Raw genomic sequence first — 19435 nt, 5'->3', positions numbered from 1 at the left:
ATATAGTTTCTGTGTGTTTATTGTGGGACCGGGCAGACAGAAACCTCCACCAACAGGGAAAAAACGTGTCTCTCATGTACTGGTGTGAACAGAATAGTTTGATGGTGTTTCATGAAGTCACTTGGAAGCCCAGTATTCTTCCAAGAGGTTGTGTGATCAATCTAGGACACTCTCCCTCTGTTGGGTTGGAGCCATTTTCAATCTTTGTGCCTCCCACCCCCACCTTGAGACAGGGTCTCATCATATAGGCCAGGCTGGCCTTGAACTTGTGGCAATCTACTGACCTTAGTCAGGATAGCATGTTATTGAGGTTAATGTTGGGGTGCCAGCCCCTGTAAACCTCTCAGGATTTAGGACCATTATCGAAGGCGAAAACTGACAAAAAGGTCTGAGGGTAAATAAATTAATTCTTTTTTTTTTTTTTTTTTGGTTTTTCGAGACAGGGTTTCTCTGTGGTTTTAGAGCCTGTCCTGGAACTAGCTCTTGTAGACCAGGCTGGTCTCGAACTCACAGAGATCCGCCTGCCTCTGCCTCCCAAGTGCTGGGATTAAAGGCGTGCGCCACCACCGCCCGGCATAAATTAATTCTTGTAAGTCTTTTTTTATCACATCCCATTCTTTGTATGCCCTCTCCAGTGCTTTCTTGTTGGCTTCCTCTCGGTGTTCCTCTTCAGTGTTCCCCGCAGTCCCACAAGGTTTCCAGTTTATATGCCCACCCACATAGAGTTAACCATTCCATAGGTGGTAACAGTGGTACCAAGCATGCATTTCTTAGAGCTAACAAGATGGATGCAGACTGACAAAGTAGGCGCCTTAATGTCTCAAAAGGGGCATGGCTGTGAAGTTCCCCTGTAGATACCAGGAGGATTAGGATGCTGCTTCCGCCCCCCCCCCCCCCCCCCCCCCGCTGCTAAGCATCAGGCTGCTGTACTTGTTGATACAGGTGAGAAAGAATTCCTTTCTCTGGGGCTGGTTTAACAACTCAAGCTTCTTTTTTTTGTATATATATTTGGTTTTTCGAGACAGGGTTTCTCTGTGGCTTTGGTTTTTTTTTTTTTTTTGGTTTTTCTTTAAAATATTTATTTATTTATTATGTATACAATATTCTGTCTGTGTGTATGTCTGCAGTCCAGAAGAGGGCACCAGACCTCATTACAGATGGTTGTGAGCGACCATGTGGTTGCCGGGAATTGAACTCAGGACCTTTGGAAGAGCAGACAATGCTCTTAACCACTGAGCCATCTCTCCAGCCCTTTTTTTGGTTTTTCAAGACAGGGTTTCTCTGTGGTTTTGGAGCCTGTCCTGGAACTAGCTCTGTAGACCAGGCTGGTCTCGAACTCACAGATCCGCCTGCCTCTGCCTCCCGAGTGCTGAGATTAAAGGCGTGTGCCACCATCGCCCGGCTGTATATATTTTTTAATTTATTTAATATGTATATAGTGTTCTGGGCACCAGATCTCATTATAGATGGGTGTGTGTCATCATGTGGTTGCTGGGAATTGAACTCAGAACCTCCGGAACAGCAGACAGTTTTCTTAACCTCTGAGCCATCTCCAGCCCTTTTTTTCTGTATTAAAGGTAAAGGTAAATATAGTTAATTTCCTAGACTAAAACCTTGTGCCAAATGAAAGGTGAAGGTAAGCACAGACTTTATTAGCTTGTTCGGGTAGAACAAAGGCCAGTAGGTCACTCTTCTGAGTTGGTTGTTGGAGCTTTTAGGGACACCCAGACCTCTTTATCAGTAAGGGTAGATATGCTGCCTCCCCTGCTCAATACCTCCTGCTCAGGGTCCTTTTTCTTTTTTTAATATTTATTTATTATGTATACAATGTTCTGTCTGTGTGTATGTCTGCAGGCCAGAAGAGGGCACCAGATCTCATTACAGATGGTTGTGAGCCACCATGTGGTTGCTGGGAATTGAACTCAGGACCTTTGGAAGAGCAGGCAATGCTCTTAACCACTGAGCCATCTCTCCAGCCCCCATCAGGGTCCTTTTCTTGTCAATAAGAATTGTGGGGGCCTAGCTTTATGTAGATTTGACTATGAATAAAGGTTTGGCTCCATAGTGTGGGATCAGTCACATTTAAAGAATGATTTACACACTGCTGGGATATTTTGGGATTAATCCCACTAAGGAAGAGGGGGAAAGCCGTGGCTTTACAAGAGTTCTACAGAGTTGACAGCGACTGTTCAAGAGACAGACGGGGTTCCTCACTGAAATGCACACCCATGAGTTTGTCTAGTGACCCGTCTGTCAGCTGCACTTTTACTATAGAATGCTTGGGGCTCCCACCAACATGTCTCCACCTGTCTCTCTCCAATCTCCAAAATCCACTATATTACCTGAATGTGTAGCATCCTGCCTTCTGGATAGCAGTGGTACCTTACAGAGATCAAAGCCTCCTAGTGCTGGGTATTTATGTGTGCACACATGCAGGTGCAGGTACATGTTCAGAATAGAGGACAAGCTCAGTTGTCATTCCTAAGGTACCATCCACCTTTGTAAAATTCTTTCACTTGCTAAGTAGGTCAGGTCAGCTGTCATCTAGCCGCTAGGAGCCTGCCTGTCTCCTCCACTAATATGGCAAGTGTGAGTCACCAAGCTCACCTCTGTGGATCCTGGGATCAAACGCACTTCCTGACTGAGCTCTCTCTCTAGCTTCTTTCCAGACAGGTTCTCTCTCCTGTGTCCTGGGTTAGTCTCAAACTTGCTATATGGCCAAGGAAGACTTGAACTTTTGATCCTCCTGCCTCCTTCCCAATGCAGGGATTAGGTATTTGCCACCATACCCAGCTCTGTGTCCTTTTCCTTGTTTCATTAATTGGCAGCATCATTCCCAAGCAAGCCATACCATTCCCAAATCCAATGAATTGTCCAAATCCACGAACCTCAGAAGTTGCTGCTGGCTTTGTGCATATGTATGCGGTGGTGCTAATTGAACCCAGGTCTGTGCACCTGTTGAGCAAGCACTGCGACACTGAACTATATATCTATTTCCTGCTGACATTCTTATAGGCCACTCCATCAATACTTCCAAGGCCTAACACCCAGGACATGCGAGGTTTGTTTCTCTCTCTTTTTATACAGTGTCTTATGTAGCTTGGGCTGGCCTCCAAGTCTTTATGTAGCCAAGGATAACCCTTCTGTCTCTGCCTCCCAATGGTCCAGCTGGACACACCCATTTCTTGTAGCTGTTTAACAAGTTGTTTTATTTAAGTGGAAAGAGCTTTTTTTGGAACTATCATCGTGACTCAGTGGTGGTGGGGGGCAAGGGATTGATTGCCCTTGGATCTAAAGGGCTTTTTTTTTTTTCTTCCCAAGACAGAGTTTCTCTGTGTAGCCCTGGCTGTTCTGGAACTCACCAGGCTGGTCTCAAACTCACAGAGATCCACCTGCCTCTGCCTCCCGAGTACTGGGATTAAAGGTGTGCACCACCACCGCCCAATTTAAAGGGCTTTCTTCAAGTAATGAAGAAACAGCATGACAAATAATCCCAAGAACGTATTTACTGCCACTGGCAGGAAAACAAACAAACCCATTTATTAGATACATAACTCAGATTTTAATACTGCTTTACATATTTTCTTTGTGAAATTCCTATAGTTTTATAACCAAAAATGTTAACTGGTAACAGATTTGTTTAATGTTCACTTGTCAAGCACACTGGATGGGGGAATATGGCAAAGGCTTATATACAATGACGGAAGTTCTTATCATGCATGCCGCATGATGGTACATTTAATTCCTTTTTACATATTCTCAAAAACATTCAAGTGAAGACAGACTCAAGCTGACTGATAAAACTCTTTTGTATGTTGAGGTCCTTCGTTTTATCTTTTTGTGATAAGAAAATTCAAAATTATTAATGTTGAATTTCTCATCGTACATTCATTAAAAAATACAGTAAAAAACCCACAGACATATAAAGGAGGGCTATAGATCAGTTAGTTTAGCTGTTGTAGGGTGGCTTAGTGTGCTACTGGGATTATCTGCTGAAGAAGGGGAACAAAACCAAACAGCTGGAGCAGTTCTTCCAGCTACTCAGCTGCGGTTCAGAAACAACAGGAGAGGAGGACAGTCATGAAGCCACTCTGCTGTTTCTGGCCTGCTCAGGCTCGCTGACGAGCCGTTTAGCTGTGTTTTTTCTCATAAAGGTAAAAAATCTGAAAAGAAGACACATTGCATATACTTTTTTCCCAAAATATAGATCTTTAAAAATATATATACATATAATATATAGAGGTTGAAATTATGTAAAACCAATAAAGAAAACCCACTGTTGGGTCTGTGGGTGCAGCATATCGATTATAAACGTCGCCATAGCAGTTTGGGGCTCCCCCCCTTTACCTGTTTGATGATTTATAATCACGCCCTATGTATTGTCAAGCCTGGGGAAAGGCACTACTGAGAGCAGGTAGTGCAGAGCTTGGATATTAAAATTATTTAAATGAGTACATGAAAATGCAAAGTGGCACACTTTGTCTGCAGCTCATTCCAGTGTCAAAGCACAACAACAACAACATCAACAAAACCTAAATATACAGAAGTAGCCAGGAAATACTTTAGTGCAAATATGAGAAATAACGGCATAATTTAAAGTTTTTTAAATAAGATATTGTCAGGGTCCAGCTTGTCCCACGATGTTTCTCTAGGAACAAAAGAGTAATGGCACCTGGTACAATGTCAGAAATCTTCAAATTCCAAAAGAGAGGATGGAAGTAAAAGCCCACCTACCAAATATTTATTATTTTAACTTATGAGGAAAAATGAAAGGGTAATGTGTTGAAGATCAAAATATTTTCTTAGATTTGTTGACAGGGGTCAAAAAATAACGAGTTCTCAAGCTGCGCGTGCAATGCTGGTGGAAAGCTGCTGGCTGCGGAGCCCGCGGCCTCAGAAGGTCTCGTCGTCATTGCAGTTGGTTGCCCAGTGCCCAAACATCTCACAGATCTCACAGTAAGGCCGCTCCTCACTCCGGCTGCCATGGTGCGTGGAATGCGGAGGGTCTTCCGACACCTGTGTCTGGGTGGGGCAGTCCTCTGTGTCATGGAGATCAAAGCAGTCACAAATGTCACAGAACAGGCGGGGTTTCTTCTTGGATTGTTTCTCCTGGTCATCACTACAAATGTCAACACAGAAAACCAGAAAGGTGGTCAGAAGAAACTCAGGAGGTCACAGCACTCAGAGAATCTAAAAGGACACAGGGACTAATGACAGCCACAGCTAGGGTTTCTATGAGAAATAGGAGGGACAAGGATTTTTAAAATGTGCAGTTCAGGGGGCTGGAGAGATGGCTCGGTGGTTAAGAGCACCACCTGCTCTTCCAAAGGTCCTGAGTTCAATTCCCAGCAACCATATGGTGGCTCACAACCATCTGTGGTGGGATCTGTGCCCTCTTCTGGCCTTCAGGAAGAGTACTGAGAATACTGTATACATAATAAATAAATAAATCTTAAAAAAAAATAAAAATAAAATGTGCAGCTCGGGCCGAAGAGATGGCTCAGCCATTAAGAACAGAGTTCCCAGCACAATCTGATGCCTCTTCTGGCCTCCTAGGGCACCAGGCACACACGGGGTGCACACATATACATGCAGGTACAGCTGCTGGAGGCCCTGTCATACCTGTCATAGCTGTTCAGGTCATCCCCGTTGCCGTTCAGCGCAGCTTCAGACATCATCTCCACCTTCATCTTGAGGTCTTGATTCTTTCTTTGAAGGTCCACTATTACTGAATTGAGGAAATCAATCTGATTTTTTAAAAGAAAAAAAAAAAGCAGTGAGATACGCAAACGCCATACAGCTGGAGTCTAGACGTTGAGAAGTATGTGCCACAGTAGGGCCAACTACTATAAAAGCCTGCTATAGTCTGTGCTTTCCAGGCTCACCAAAAAACAGGCATGTGGAGGGTGCAGGACGAACTACAGGGAACTGGGATGAGATCATAGCTAGGTGAAGGGGGCAACGAAGTTTCTTTCGTCCCTTTTCCATCTCTCAGTGTTTGCTACTAAGGAACATGTGTGTGTATATGCGTGCATACGCACGTGTGTGTATCACTTTAAATTCATGTCACTGAATCTGAAGCTGTGGATGGATAAATTTCACATATCATTCAGACAAATGTCGTTACACTTAAATCACCAATCTGTGGATTGGTGAAATGCCACTGATATTTTTCAACAAAACACCACACTGTCCACAGTCATAATTTCTCTCTCTCTTTCTTTCTCTTCCTTCTTTCTTTCTTTCCTTTTCTTTTTCTCAAGACAGGGTTTCTCTGTAGCTTTGTAGCCTGTCCTGGAACTAGCTCTTGTAGACCAGGCTGGCCTCAAACTCACAGAGATCCGCCTGCCTCTGCCTCCTGAGTGCTGGGATTAAAGGTGTGGGCCACCACTGTCCGGCTGCACAGTCATGATTTCACAGTTCTGAATACACAGGCAAGGTTTAATTTTTCCTTCTAGTGTGCGTGCGTGCGTGCGTGCGTGTGTGTGTGTGTGTGTGTGTATGTGTGTATGTGTGTGTGTGTTTGTGAATCCATGGCTGAAAATACAGTTCAGTGGCAAAGCTCTGCCTGGTATGTGAGGTCCTGGGTTCATTTCCTGGATTCCTAAATAAATAAACAAATAAAGAGACCTTAAAACTGTCTAAATTCACTGGTTGGTGGTGGTGCACGTCTTTAATCCCAGCACTGGGGAGGCAGAGGCAGGCAGATCTCTGTGAGTTTAAGACCAACCTAGTTTATAGAGTCCAGGACTGACTACACAGCTACTGAGAAACTCTCTCTCTCTCTCTCTCTCTCTCTCTCTCACACACACACACACACACACACACACACACACTTCCTTTCTCTCCTCCCTCTCTCTTTTAGATTGTCTCTTGATACATATCCCAGGCTGACTTTAAAATCACTATGTAGATTGTGCATACCTTTATAGTCTAAACAAGCTAGTTCCTATTTGAAACAAAACAAAGCCTAATTCATTTTTTGGCAGACGATGGCCTTGAACTAACTTTAAAAAAAAAAAAAGATTTTATTTATTATATATACAATATTCTGTCTGCATGTATGCCTGCAGGCCAGAAGAGGGCACCAGATCTCATCCTAGATAGTTGTGAGCCACCATGTGGTTGCTGGGAATTGAACTCAGGACCTCTGGAAGAAGAGTTAGTGTTCTTAACCTCTGAGCCACCTCTCCAGCCCCTACTTTTTTTTTAAAGCCAGGGTCTCACATTGTAGCTAGCTTCAAACTAATGAGATCTCCTTGTCTCTGCCTCTTGAGTACTGGGTGCATTACCACACACCTGACTTTCTTTAATTCTAGATTATTTTATGTGTGTGCGTGTTGTGCCTGTGTGACCTGTGGCGGTCAGGAGGGGGTCACTGGATTCCCTGGAATTGAAGCTAAGGATGGTTGTGGATCACCATGTGAGTGCTTGAAACTGAACCTGGTTTTTCTCTCAGAGGAGCTGCTGCTCTTAACCACTGAGCCATCTCCCCACACCCCACACATCTTCCAAGTTGCATCTTCTAAATCATTCTATTAGGGGCTCTGCTGCAAGGCCAAGGAAACCATACACACAATCACACGTGCATGTGTACACAAATAAGGAAGCATAAAACAAACCATTTGCTGATGGGAAGAAAAGTGTTGGCGGCAGTAGCAGAAACAAATGGAAGCAGAGCAGAGGAAACGGGGGAAGAAAGGAGAGAAAACAATGTTAATTCTGTACTATGCCTGTGAGACACACTAACAGACAAAGTTAATTCTGAGTCAGCTTAGGTCTGATAGCTGTTTAAGGTACTGTTTATAATATACACCCTCAGCTTAGAATAATCACAGTGTCCTGTCACTAAAAGGGAACTGACTACATTATGGTACATTCACACACTGGAATACTATACAGCTAAAGAAAAGGTAAGTACAGAGTGACTTATGTGATCTATTATTACTTATGTTAAAACACACACACAATTGCAGAGGGAGCCAGCTGTGCTGGTGTTGCACATTTGTGGTCCAGCAACTGGGAGGCGGGGTAGGAGAAGCACCAGAAGTTCAAGGCCAATTAGGGCTACAAGAAACTGTCTTTAAAGGGGGGGGGAGATGGTGGTGGTACCGGCCCTTAATCCCAGTAATTGTAGGCAAAGGCAGGTGTGTCTCTGTGAGTTCAAGGTCAGCCTGGTCTACAGAGCAAGTTCCAGGGCTACAGAGAATTCCTGTCTCAAAAAAACCAAAAAAAAAAGGGGGGGGGATGTTAAAGCAGAGGAGATTGTATATTTAAGTGTGTGTGTTTGTGTTAGAGATAGGGCTTTTGCTATGTTACATAGGCTGGTCTCAAACTCCATGGTTCCAACGATCTCTCATCTCAGCCTTCCAAGTGCTAGAGAGCTATAGGTACATGCTGTCACATACCACATCTAGCTGTATATTAAAACAAAACAAAAAAATCTGCAGAGGTAAGATGCGGGTAACGGTGTCAGGGACTTGGGAAACAGAACAGCAGGAACAGGAAGACTTTTTACTGAATGCGTTCTAAACTTTCAGCATTCCGCTCTCAAGATATCTAATGATGCAGACAGGAAGGCAACAGAAGCACTAATAGAGGAGCATTACCTGACTCTCCTGGGCTCTCTCATCCTCTTCTGCCTGGGTATTGATATTGCCTTATATTTAAAAACAAGAACAAGAACAATCAGAGGGGACACTGGAAAATACTGCAAGTCAGTTCCTTGTTGCTGCAGTGACGGGCTGCCAGGGGACCCTCATTTTCAGTGAAGTCCCTGCCTGCTCTCTGGCCACTACTGGGTCTCACAGATGCTACCCTGCCCTTTCAGGGTTCTTTCTCAAGATGACCACCTATGGGGTACAGGTGCCTGATTTTTAAGGATGCAGTGTTCTCCATTCTTGTTGCCTTGCACTTGAGACCTCATGATTGCTTATATGATGGCAGCCGTCATGTATTGCCTCATACAAGAAGACTCCACACCAAGCACACTTGTGACGAGCCCTTGTTTGATTCAACAGTGGGAGAGCTGGGGCACCTCTAGTGGGAAAAGCCCCCTGGAGGAGGCACACATTTTAGGATGGGCATCCTTTTACCTGAGGAGCTGCTGAGCTGCCTCTTGTTCTCCTTGAGCTGAAGCTCCAAGTTCTTGACCTTGAGCTCAAGCTTCACCTTGTCAGACTCCAGTGTCTGAACAACTGAGTGTAGGGACTTGGCAGAGGCGTTCTCTCCGCGGAGCACTGTGACCTGCAACACAGGCGTGGGGCTCAGGACAGGAGGAGGGGAGGATCATGGCAGCCCCACAGCACCGTGGCAGACCATCCCCACAGCACCCTACCTCACTCCGCAGCTTCTCCAGCTCGGCATCCTTCTCTGTGAGTAAGGCACTGGTGAGACTGATGGACCTCTGCAGGGACGCTTTCTCTTCATCAGCGTCCTTTATGTACTCGGATTCTCTAAAGACCAGAGAGTTAAAAAGAGTGGTCAGCAAGCAACTGTTTCAGAACAGACTTGAGAGTAACTTTAGTTTACATTGTAAAAAAAGGTGTAACAGGGAAGTTGCATAGGGATCAAGGCTGTTATGCCTGTAAATTTTACTTACTGCGAGGGAGAAAAGGTTTAGCTATGCACAGGCATGCAGAACCTGCATGTCATTGTGTCCATTTGAACTCAAAAAGACAAGTTAATACTGTTGGAAGAGGTAGGTCTTTAAAAACCGTTGTACCACCCCCCAAAAATCACAGCAATTAGAACCCCACCTTGAATACTGTTACTTCTGGAAAACATAATACCAAGCAGTGCTGATTAAAATACACACATGCAAAGCAGTTACAGATGTCATGCAGAGCGGTCTGATGCTGGAAGTATCAGTTGGTTCTCACTAATTTCAGTAACTTTTTAGTAAGTTCTGAGCTTGTGTTTTTAAGATTGTGTGAGCCAAAACAGTAGCAAAGATAAATACTATTCAAACTGAAAGATAACTGCATTTCAACCAATCTGAAGAAGACACGGGGCTGCTTTTAGAACTGAACTGCAGAAAGGCTATGGGCAAAGCAGAAGTGAGGGGTTTCGCAGAGCCGAGTTCCTGTTTTCTGCTGGCTCACTAGAGGGCGGGAGAGACCTCTGGAGAACTGTCCACTGGACTGGAGTCCAGGTTGAGGGAGGAAAGGGTTGAGAGGGACACAAAGAGGCTGGGCAGGACACAGGGAGTCAGCCCCAAAGGAGGGTCGGCAGGGTATGTACATGTATGATGTGCATGTGTATTTGAAGGTGTGCCGTGAAATACGAACATGCTGAGTTATGAAAGGCAGGACTTAGTGAGGGACGGTCACAGATCTGCAGACAGGACCACACGAGCGCAGTGTTATTCCCTAGCCAGGATCCTGGATGAGGGAAATGACTGTGACGGACAACTGCAGAGAGCCGAGGGGCAATGACTTTGTGGTTTGGGCACAGGTGCTGAGGCTATGTGACATGTTCATAGTGGGGCAGCTGACTAGGGAAATGAACTGGCTACACTACCTTTATAACTCTTTTACAAACCTAAAATTTTTTAAATTAAAAGTTCTTAATTTTTAATAAACAGATCTTGTGTCACTGAATTACTTCAGGGAGAACAAAACAAGAGAAAAGTGTCTCAGGCTAGCGCTCAGGCCACACAATCTCAGCCACTGCACCATGGAGGTGGTCACCAGCAGGAGTTTGTAACTAGAAGCAGGCAGGTGAGTGAGTGCAGAGCAAGCGGCATTTGGTCTGTTTTCAGATCACCTGGGGAACAGGACAGGGAGGGCCAAGTTAGAGATGGCAGAGGAATGGCTGGTTAGTGAGACCCAAGGTATCCGGCACATGAATTACAAAATTCTCATGGCAAACTGAAATTCTACACGAAGATGGAAATAAACGTGTTGTATTGGTCTCATTGTGTCGCTTACACCTTTACACTCCAGAATGATAAGTAGGAGGAGAAGAATCTGAGACTTTCCAGAAGTGTTCTAAATTAGTAACCCTGGAAAGAAAGGGACACCAGTGCTGCCAAGTCCTGGGTGAGCGCTAGGAAACGGGGCCATCTTAGAGCTCAGGCGGGGCTCTAACAGGAACTTTTGCAGTGTGGAAAGTAAAGCTCTGGTGCCACCCAAAGATGTAGGAAATCTTGGCTCCTTGGATTTCTCTGAAACATAGTATTCTGTTCTCCTGAGCCGGGCGGTGGTGGCACACGCCTTTAATTCCAGCGCTCAGGAGGCAGATCTGTGAGTTCAAGACCTGCCTGGTCTAAAAGAGATAGTTCCAGGACAGGCTATCCAAAGCTACAGAAAAACCCTGTGGGAGAGAGAGAGAGAGAGAGAGAGAGAGAGAGAGAGAGAGAGAGAGAGAGAGAGAGAGAGAGACCGACTGACCGACCTCACTCAGCCTCCCCAGTAGATACTAGTCTGGCTTAAATTAGGAGCAATTTTTGATTTTTGTTTTTGTTTTTGTTTTTGTTTTTTTTTTCGAGACAGGGTTTCTCTGTGGCTTTGGAGCCTGTCCTGGAACTAGCTCTGTAGACCAGGCTGGTCTCGAACTCACAGAGATCCACCTGCCTCTGCCTCCCGAGTGCTGGGATTAAAGGCGTGCGCCACCACCGCCCGGCTAGGAGCAATTTTTGAGCGACACTTTGCTAAACATAATTTAGTCAGTCACATGAGAGAGAGACAGAGACAGAGAAAGAGAGAGAGAGAGAAAGAAAGAGAGAGAGAGAGAGAGAATGAGAATGAATGAATTCTGGAGCTTTGTTTATTTCAAGTAGCACTCAGATTTGAAAATTTTTAAAGTTTTAACTTTCTAAAAATTAGCAGGACTAGGGTTTGTTGAAGACAGATGTGAATTCTCCTGTGCTCAAAGATCTAGTCAGCTAAGATCCCACGGGCACTTAGCATCATGGAGGGAAAATCACCAGTAACCAGCAGAAAAGTCACCAACCCAACCCTGAGCCATGCAGCTTGCTAAGATGGAGACAGGATGTTTCCTATAAGAATCAAGCAAAAGGACACATGCTGAAGAAAGAGACAGCTCAGTGGTGAAGTCACTGCCACCAAGTCTGACCAGTTTGATCCTGAGAAGCCACATGGTAAGAATCCACCCCCACCCCCAACACACAGTATGTGTTAAAAGAAGAAAAAGGAAAAGAGGAAGAAAGAAAGAAAGAAAGAAAGAAAGAAAGAAAGAAAGAAAGAAAGAAAGAAAGCAGGAGGTCTACCAGATGACAGGGCACAGACGCTTGGCAGCGCGCCTCTGTGACAGATCTTCAGTGGTGGCTTCAGTGTGACAATTTCTATGCCCTAATTCCTCTGTACAAACTAAGAGGGGCTGAATTAAAGCATCTATGCCAACATTACTGATGTATGAGACGCCATGTTGGTGAGAAGAGTTTCCTTATACGGCCAATAGCAAGAAGAGAAGATAAAGTATGAAAGAAGGGCTTCAGGGCCAGAATCTCTCGTCCCATCCCTCGAGGGAACGTGTCGCTCAGATTCTTCTCTTACTACATAAATAAGAAATAAAGTCCAGTAATGAAGCAAATACCTTGAAGTGTTACTGGGCAGGCTTTAAAATGCAAGGTGATAAGAACCAAATATTAGAAACATGAAGAAAAATGCAAATACAGTAAGGAGAACTAAATTTGTACCCAAGTCTTTGCTGTATGTCGATATCAAAAAGAAGTACATGTCTAAGTGTGAGTGTGTAGGTGTGTGTGTGTGTGTAGGTGTGTGTGTATGTGTATGTGTGTGTGTGTGTGTGTGTGCATACATTGCTGAGCATATTTTACAAAACAAAAGCAAGACACAGAGGGACAAAGGCAGCCAAAAATATATACAACAATTTGGTTTACTAAAAATATATGAGATTTATTTATTATAACGTGGATAGACTTTCTTTAGTCTTACCATGAAAGACACACAGATATAGCAAAGGAAGCAAGAGTAGGAAAGGGAAAAGAGAGGATGAGGTGAGCACTGGTAAGTAGCGCAAGCTCGGAGACAGTCAGACAGTTACAACCCACAGGGAGCTGATGAGCTGGGCAGCGCAGGCCGCTTCAGAAGTGGAGGCAGGACTTGCATTCCTCACAGGGCTTACATTCTGTACTACCGTTGAATTAAGACCCCCATAAACCCATGTCTAAAACTTTGGCTTTGCTGTTCCTTTTTTGACATTAAAAAGCTCAGAGCAAAAAGGGAGCCAGGCTAGCTCCCCAGGGTGCATCAGCCTGGGCAGCTGTGGAGGAGCGGGGGCCTCCAGTTCAGCAGTGAGACAACTGTGCCTTACCAGCTAGATCCCTGGGAACCTGTTCCCCCTCTCCTGTTTCTGTTTGGTTTGAAGACAGGGTCACTATGTAAGCCTGACTGGCCTGAAACTCACTGTGTAGACCAGCCTGGGCCTGAACTCGGAAAGATCCTCCTGCCTATGTCTCCCTAGTGCTGGGATTAAAGGTGTGAGGCAATGCACTGCCTGGAACCTGTTCTTAAAGATGTGTGTTCAACTGTACCCAATTTTTCAAATGATCAGTTTTAAATTCAGAGAATAATGTTCACTACATATTGCCTGCAATACAATGTCTACAGATACCAAACCCACGAAGCAAATACAGGAGGACACTACTAATCTCTAAAGATAGTCTCACGTAGCCAGGCTGGCCTTCTACCCTCAAGTGCTGGGGTTACAGGCATATTCTACCATGCGAAGTTTATAATTTAAAGTTATTCTATTTATTCATTAACTCATCATTCATTATTATGCACATGTGTGTAGGTGTGCATACTATGGGTGTGGAGGTCAAAGAACAACTGGCTGGAATCAGGTCTTTCCTTTTCTCACATGGGTCTGAAGGATGGAGCTCAGGTTGTCAGGCTTGGCGGCAAGTCCTCTTACCCACTGAGCCACCTCGCCAGCCTTTAGCTCACAGTTTAAATTTACTCCTTGGTGCAGAGCAGCTCTGAAATCCTCAGAACCACAAAAGGCTTTTCCTAGTGTGGGAGGTGCTGTATAGAAACCAGGACCTTACAGCAGCTGGGCTGGGGCGCTCACACTGACTCCTCAGTGACTGCTTCACCTGATGGTGGGGGTCCTGCAAGCTCCTCTCATGGCCATAGAGAACACATTTCCTGCCTTCCCTTCTAATGTGAACCAAAGACAGGGCTATTACTCTGCACCAACAAAGAACATTTGTGTGCTTTTATGACTTAAGCTTTTGGAAGGTATTTATACCAAGATCATATAAAACTTTAGTCCTCTAGGCAGAGTAGACAGAGTCAGCCATCACAGCATACATCACAGAGGAATTCTTATCAAATTTACGTTTGGGAGGTATTTATGGGTCTAACTTGTTATTTTAAAATACATTCAAATTCAGTCTTCCAAAACAGAAACAATTGTCCATGAGGGTTGATTAACAAGAGAAAATCAGTTTAAATACAGAAATTAAATTTATAACTTTTTCAATTTCAGAAAAATTATTCTCTTTGTTTGTTCATCAAAATTAACAGGAGTGGCCAGGCAGTGGTGGTGCAAGCCTTTAATCCCAGCACTCCGAAGATGCAGGCTACCTCTGTGAGTTCAAGGCCAGCCTGGTCTACAAGAACTACTTCCAGGACAGACTCCAAAGCTACAGAGAAATCCTATCTCAAAAAACAAAAAACAAACAAACAAAACAAAATTAGCAGGAGTAACTTCAGTGTTTGGTTTTGGTGGCAGGAGACAAACTGGGGCCTCCATGTGTGGGCAAGCATCCTACCACTGACTCTCTGGAGCCCTTCTAGAGCTTGTACTTCCAGACAGATCTCATTAAATTCCTTAGGGCTATCCTTGAACTTGTGACCCCTCACACCTCACTCAGCCTCCCCAGTAGATACTGGTCTGGCTTAAATTAGGAGCAATTTTTGAGAGACACTTTGCTAAACATAATTTAGTCAGTCACATGATAAGTTAGGACCCAGGAAGTATACAATCTTTCACGAGTCAGTAATAAGTACAAGGTATAGGGGAAAAAGAACACAGAAACCTGAAGCTCTAGGTCTCAAGCCTGCACATGGAACTCATGGGCCTGAGTGCTTAGCTAAGTAAGTTCTGGTCTGGGGGCTTCTGCTTCATCCTCAAAAAATACACACCCCACCACATCTTCCACTGGGATGTTTTGAGATTATACAGATTGGTGAATTAAAAAGTGTTGTTAAATGTAATGGGATTACATATCTCATCAGCCCATTTTCATTCATTTGGCCCCATTAGGGAAAGCTACAGGAATAAGGCCTCATTATTTTTCTGTCCAGGATAAGCATGGCCATGGTGAGACACTTGTGTAGTCTAGAATGTAAAGATCTTGGAGAAATTCAACAAAGGAGCCCAAGAATTTCTTTGTGTGTGTGTGTGTGTTTTAGAGATAGGGTTTCATTGTGTAGTCCTGGCTGTCCTGAAACACACTTGGTAGACCAGGCTGGCCTTGAACTCACAGAGTTCTGCTGGCCTCTGCCTCCTGGAGTGCTAGGATTAAATATGTGAGCAACCACCGCCTGATGAAGTACTTCTTAATTAAACCAGAGAGAAGGGAAAGGCTTCCCCTGGGCCAAGGCCTGACAGCTTGGAAAATACAGCAATCTGCATTGCACAATCCAAATGTTTCTGTAGGCTAAATAAAACCTTGAATTCCCAAGTGTGAAGCACATCTGTCAGACACCAGAAGGGCAGGGAAACCTCTGCTCTGACACGAAAAGCACTTCCTAAGAGCATGGGAACTTGGAGGAAGGCTGAATCTCTTTCCTCTGTTCCTTTTTAAAGCACAGGGTCTCAAACTTGGTATGTACTTGAGGACGACACTGAACTACCAATTCTCTCACTCCTAAGGATTGTAGATGGTTTTGTTGTTTGTTGTGGGTGTGGGGTGAACACAGGAGCTCATACATGGGACGCAAACTCTCTATCGCTGAGCTATATTCTTATCCCCTAATTTAATTACTTAATTAAATTATTTATTTGTGATGGGGTCGTATTATATAGCCCTGGCTATCCTGGAACTCTGTAGACCAGGCTGGCCTCGAACTCAGAGACCACATGCCTCTTCCTCCCAGGTGCTGACATTAAAGGTGTGCTCTACCACTGCCCAGCTCTTATTATAGTTTTTGTAAAGCAGGATTTTGCAATGTTGGATTCAAATATGATCTTCCAGACTCAGACTCCTGAGTGCTAGAATATAGGCATATTTTACTCTGACCTGGCCTAAATATTTCATTTCTATGGACCCCATTTATTTTTACTCAAAAGAGTTTGGGAAGTTATAAATTATAAAGGAATAATGAATAATAGAAACAAGTGGTATTACTTATTAATGAAAAAAAATCAAGCTTTCCCATATTAAAATCAGTATTATATCTAAAGTGATTACTATAAATACAATTATAATAATAATGCTCATTACTAAAACCATTAATATGAGGCAATCTAAATTTAGTAGAGCACTTCTGAGTAAATGCAGTAAAAAATGGCTTAAAATTTTAAATTTTTGAAACTTGCACAAATGGATCTTCATAACTTGTCAATTGTGAGCACTAAAATACCACAATGCCACTTTCTAAATATACGAAGCTGACTGTTTTCTGTAAACTAGCACACACAACACGTTCTGAAGTTTTCCTTGTTAAACACATCAGTAAACATACAGAGAGCCTACCTCTTTTTCATTTCTAACAACTGATTATTGAGTACAGATCTTTCTTCTTCCAGCTGAAAAACAAAAACAGAAAGAGTTCAGTTGATAATAAGTCCACAGAGACCACACAACCCGCTCCAGGGCAGCAGATGCCAGTAAGAAGTCACCGCCTGAGAATCAGAAATATTAAATCAGATTATAGCAACAGAATATAATACTGATAGATCAGAATATAATACTTTTTTTGAGACAGGGTCTCATCAGTATCCAGACCAGCTCCACCTCCTCTGACTCTCAAATGTTGAGACTTAGGTGTGCGCCACCATACCCAGTTCCTTTCCAACACAGTCTCATGTAGTCCAGGCTGGCCTAAATCTGCTATGTGGCAGATGGAAGAGTCCAAGAATAAGAATAAAGACATGGGGGCTGGAGAGATGGCTCAGTGGTTAAGAGCATTGCCTGCTCTTCCAAAGGTCCTGAGTTCAATTCCCAGCAACCACATGGTGGCTCACAACCATCTGTAATGAGATCTGGTGCCCTCTTCTGGCTTGCAGACATACACACAGACAGAATATTGTATACATAATAAATAAATAAGTATTTTTAAAAAAAAGAATAAAGAAATGTAAATTCCAGAAAGAAGAATGTAGAAATAAGAAAATATAAAGTTGTAGACCTAGGAGAATGAGAGCGGCTGTCAGCAGCTTTCTCAGCAGCTTAAAGATTGATGGTTAACAGTGGGTTACTCTACCTTAAAGCCCAGAGCTCTATTTGTGAGGCTGAAGCGGCCTCTGCAATCTTAGGGTCACTCAGCAAACTGAGGATCAGCTTTTAGATACCCCCTGGGAACTCATGACCAGCAACTGATGTGGGCTGAGTTAACTTTTATTTTATTTTTTTAATATTTATTTATTTATTATGTATACAATATTCTGTCTGTGTGTATGTCTGCAGGCCAGAAGAGGACACCAGACCTCATTACAGATGGTTGTGAGCCACCATGTGGTTGCTGGGAATTGAACTCAGGACCTTTGGAAGAGCAGGCAATGCTCTTAACCTCTGAACCATCTCTCCAGCCCCCTGAGTTAACTTTTAAATGATGGGATGTACGTGACTTTTGACTTTTTCGTTTTATATCTTTCCATGCTCTTTCCTGCTATGCAAAACTGGCAGTGTCAGGGGAGGTGCAGAGCCTTGGTAAGCACTATCAAGGAATGCCAGGGAAAAAACAATGAACTGAATACAAACCCTAATTTAAGTGAAAAATATTGTTAATGGAAATTGCAAAAAAGGGCAATTTGTGTCTAAATTTCACCTCAAGATTGTAAAAATTCCTTTGTTACTGCCTAATGCTTCTATAAAAAAGAGGAGTCGAAAACCAGCCTTTGCCACAGCCTTACAAGTCCATCTCTGGCTGTGCTCTCAGCTAGCTGATAAGCTTTTTTGTGTGTGTGCCCCATGGAGATTTTTTTTTTTTAATTTTTTACTTTTTCCTGCAATAGTTTGCTTCTGGTTTGCTAGACTTCGGTGATCTGTCCCCATCTTTGCGCCACATGCCCCCCCCCCAATCTGTGGACCCAACACCAAAAATGGCTTTGAACTGTTTGTCCACCAGTGTTGGGGTATAGGTTAAGGTTACCGCGCCCAGCCCTATATAGTACATGTTAAGCTTTCAATAAACATTTGCTCACTGAATGACAACTCCACCATTAGCATTCTGGCTGCTTTACTTAGATCAGAGTGGTGTCAGGAACTTGCAGAAGTCAGGAAAGAGGCTACATGTTCTTCGCAAAGCACCTGTGATTCATCTACTGATTCAGCGCACCTAGCAGACACTTGCCTGTCATCTATAAAACAAGGCTACAGAAGAGTTCCCTGCAGCTCTCTCATTCTGTTATAAAATCCTGCTGCTAGTATTCCTCCATAAAATATCACAAACAAGGACCAGGAAGACGTCTCAGCAGGTAAAGATACTTGCTGTTATACAGATATAAACCACCTTGACCAGCTTAAAAAAAAAAAGTAAGTGTGCATGCATGTCTGTTGAGTATCAGTGCACATTTATAATGAAATCTAAAAGGTTTATTATCCAAGTTTCTCACCGGAGTGTCTCTGCTTTCCAGTCCTTCACACAGGCTTGGAGGGCTAGCAAAGTGACCAACAAGCAAAGGCACAGTGGCTAAGCCTGGTGACCTGAGTTCAATCCCCAGAAACCACATGGCAGAAGGAGAGAACCAACTGCTACAAATTGTCCTCTGACTTCCACTCACACATACACATAAAATAATAATAAAATCATACTTTTCGTGCATGTATAATTAATAGAAATATGTTTTAAAGTTTTTGTTTTTGATTTTTCAAGACAGGGTTTCTCTGTAGCTTTGGAGTCTGTCCTGGCACTAGCTCTTGTAGACCAGACTGACCTCAGACTCACAGAGATCCGCCTGCCTCTGCCTCCCGAGTGCTGGGATTAAAGGTGTGTGCCACCACCTAGCTGTTTTAAAGTTTTTAAGAGTGAAAAGAATAAAAACAGAGGACGGCAACTTTGAAAATGAAGAGAAGCAAGGACAACATCTGAAGTGAAAGATGCAGGGCTGAGAAAGGCTCCCATCTTTTCTCCTCCTTTCTCCCTGCCTCCTTCCTCTTTTGTTGCTTCTAAGGCAGGGTTTCATGTTCTAGCCCCAAACACACAATAATCCTCCTGCCTCAGCTGTCCCTGAGCTAGGATTAGAGGTATGTGCCATTGTGTCCATTTTATAATTT

At 43.7% G+C, this 19435-nt stretch overlaps 1 protein-coding gene across 9 annotated transcripts in view; it reads right to left on the bottom strand.

The window, feature by feature from the left end:
* Positions 1-3491: 3491 nt before the first annotated feature.
* Positions 3492-19435, bottom strand: part of Clip1 (CAP-Gly domain containing linker protein 1) — a 117078-nt gene continuing 101134 nt past the window's right edge. For 8 of the 9 annotated variants that reach the window (XM_075979227.1, XM_075979257.1, XM_075979288.1 and 5 more), the window contains 6 exons: positions 16694-16746; positions 9338-9455; positions 9096-9246; positions 8610-8659; positions 5623-5747; positions 3492-5119 (listed from right to left, as the gene is read on the bottom strand). In XM_075979227.1, the coding sequence (XP_075835342.1) occupies positions 4894-5119; positions 5623-5747; positions 8610-8659; positions 9096-9246; positions 9338-9455; positions 16694-16746 (723 nt within the window). In that variant the 3' untranslated portion in view covers positions 3492-4893. The remainder of the gene's footprint in view (positions 5120-5622; positions 5748-8609; positions 8660-9095; positions 9247-9337; positions 9456-16693; positions 16747-19435) is intronic. The other variant, XM_075979301.1, reaches the window with a different exon arrangement.

The sequence above is a fragment of the Microtus pennsylvanicus genome, chromosome 1 (genome assembly GCF_037038515.1).
Source record: "Microtus pennsylvanicus isolate mMicPen1 chromosome 1, mMicPen1.hap1, whole genome shotgun sequence".
NCBI classification, from domain to species: Eukaryota; Metazoa; Chordata; class Mammalia; order Rodentia; family Cricetidae; genus Microtus; species Microtus pennsylvanicus.
The sequence above is the reverse complement of the archived record's forward strand: the minus strand, read 5'-3'. Positions and strand labels throughout refer to the sequence as shown.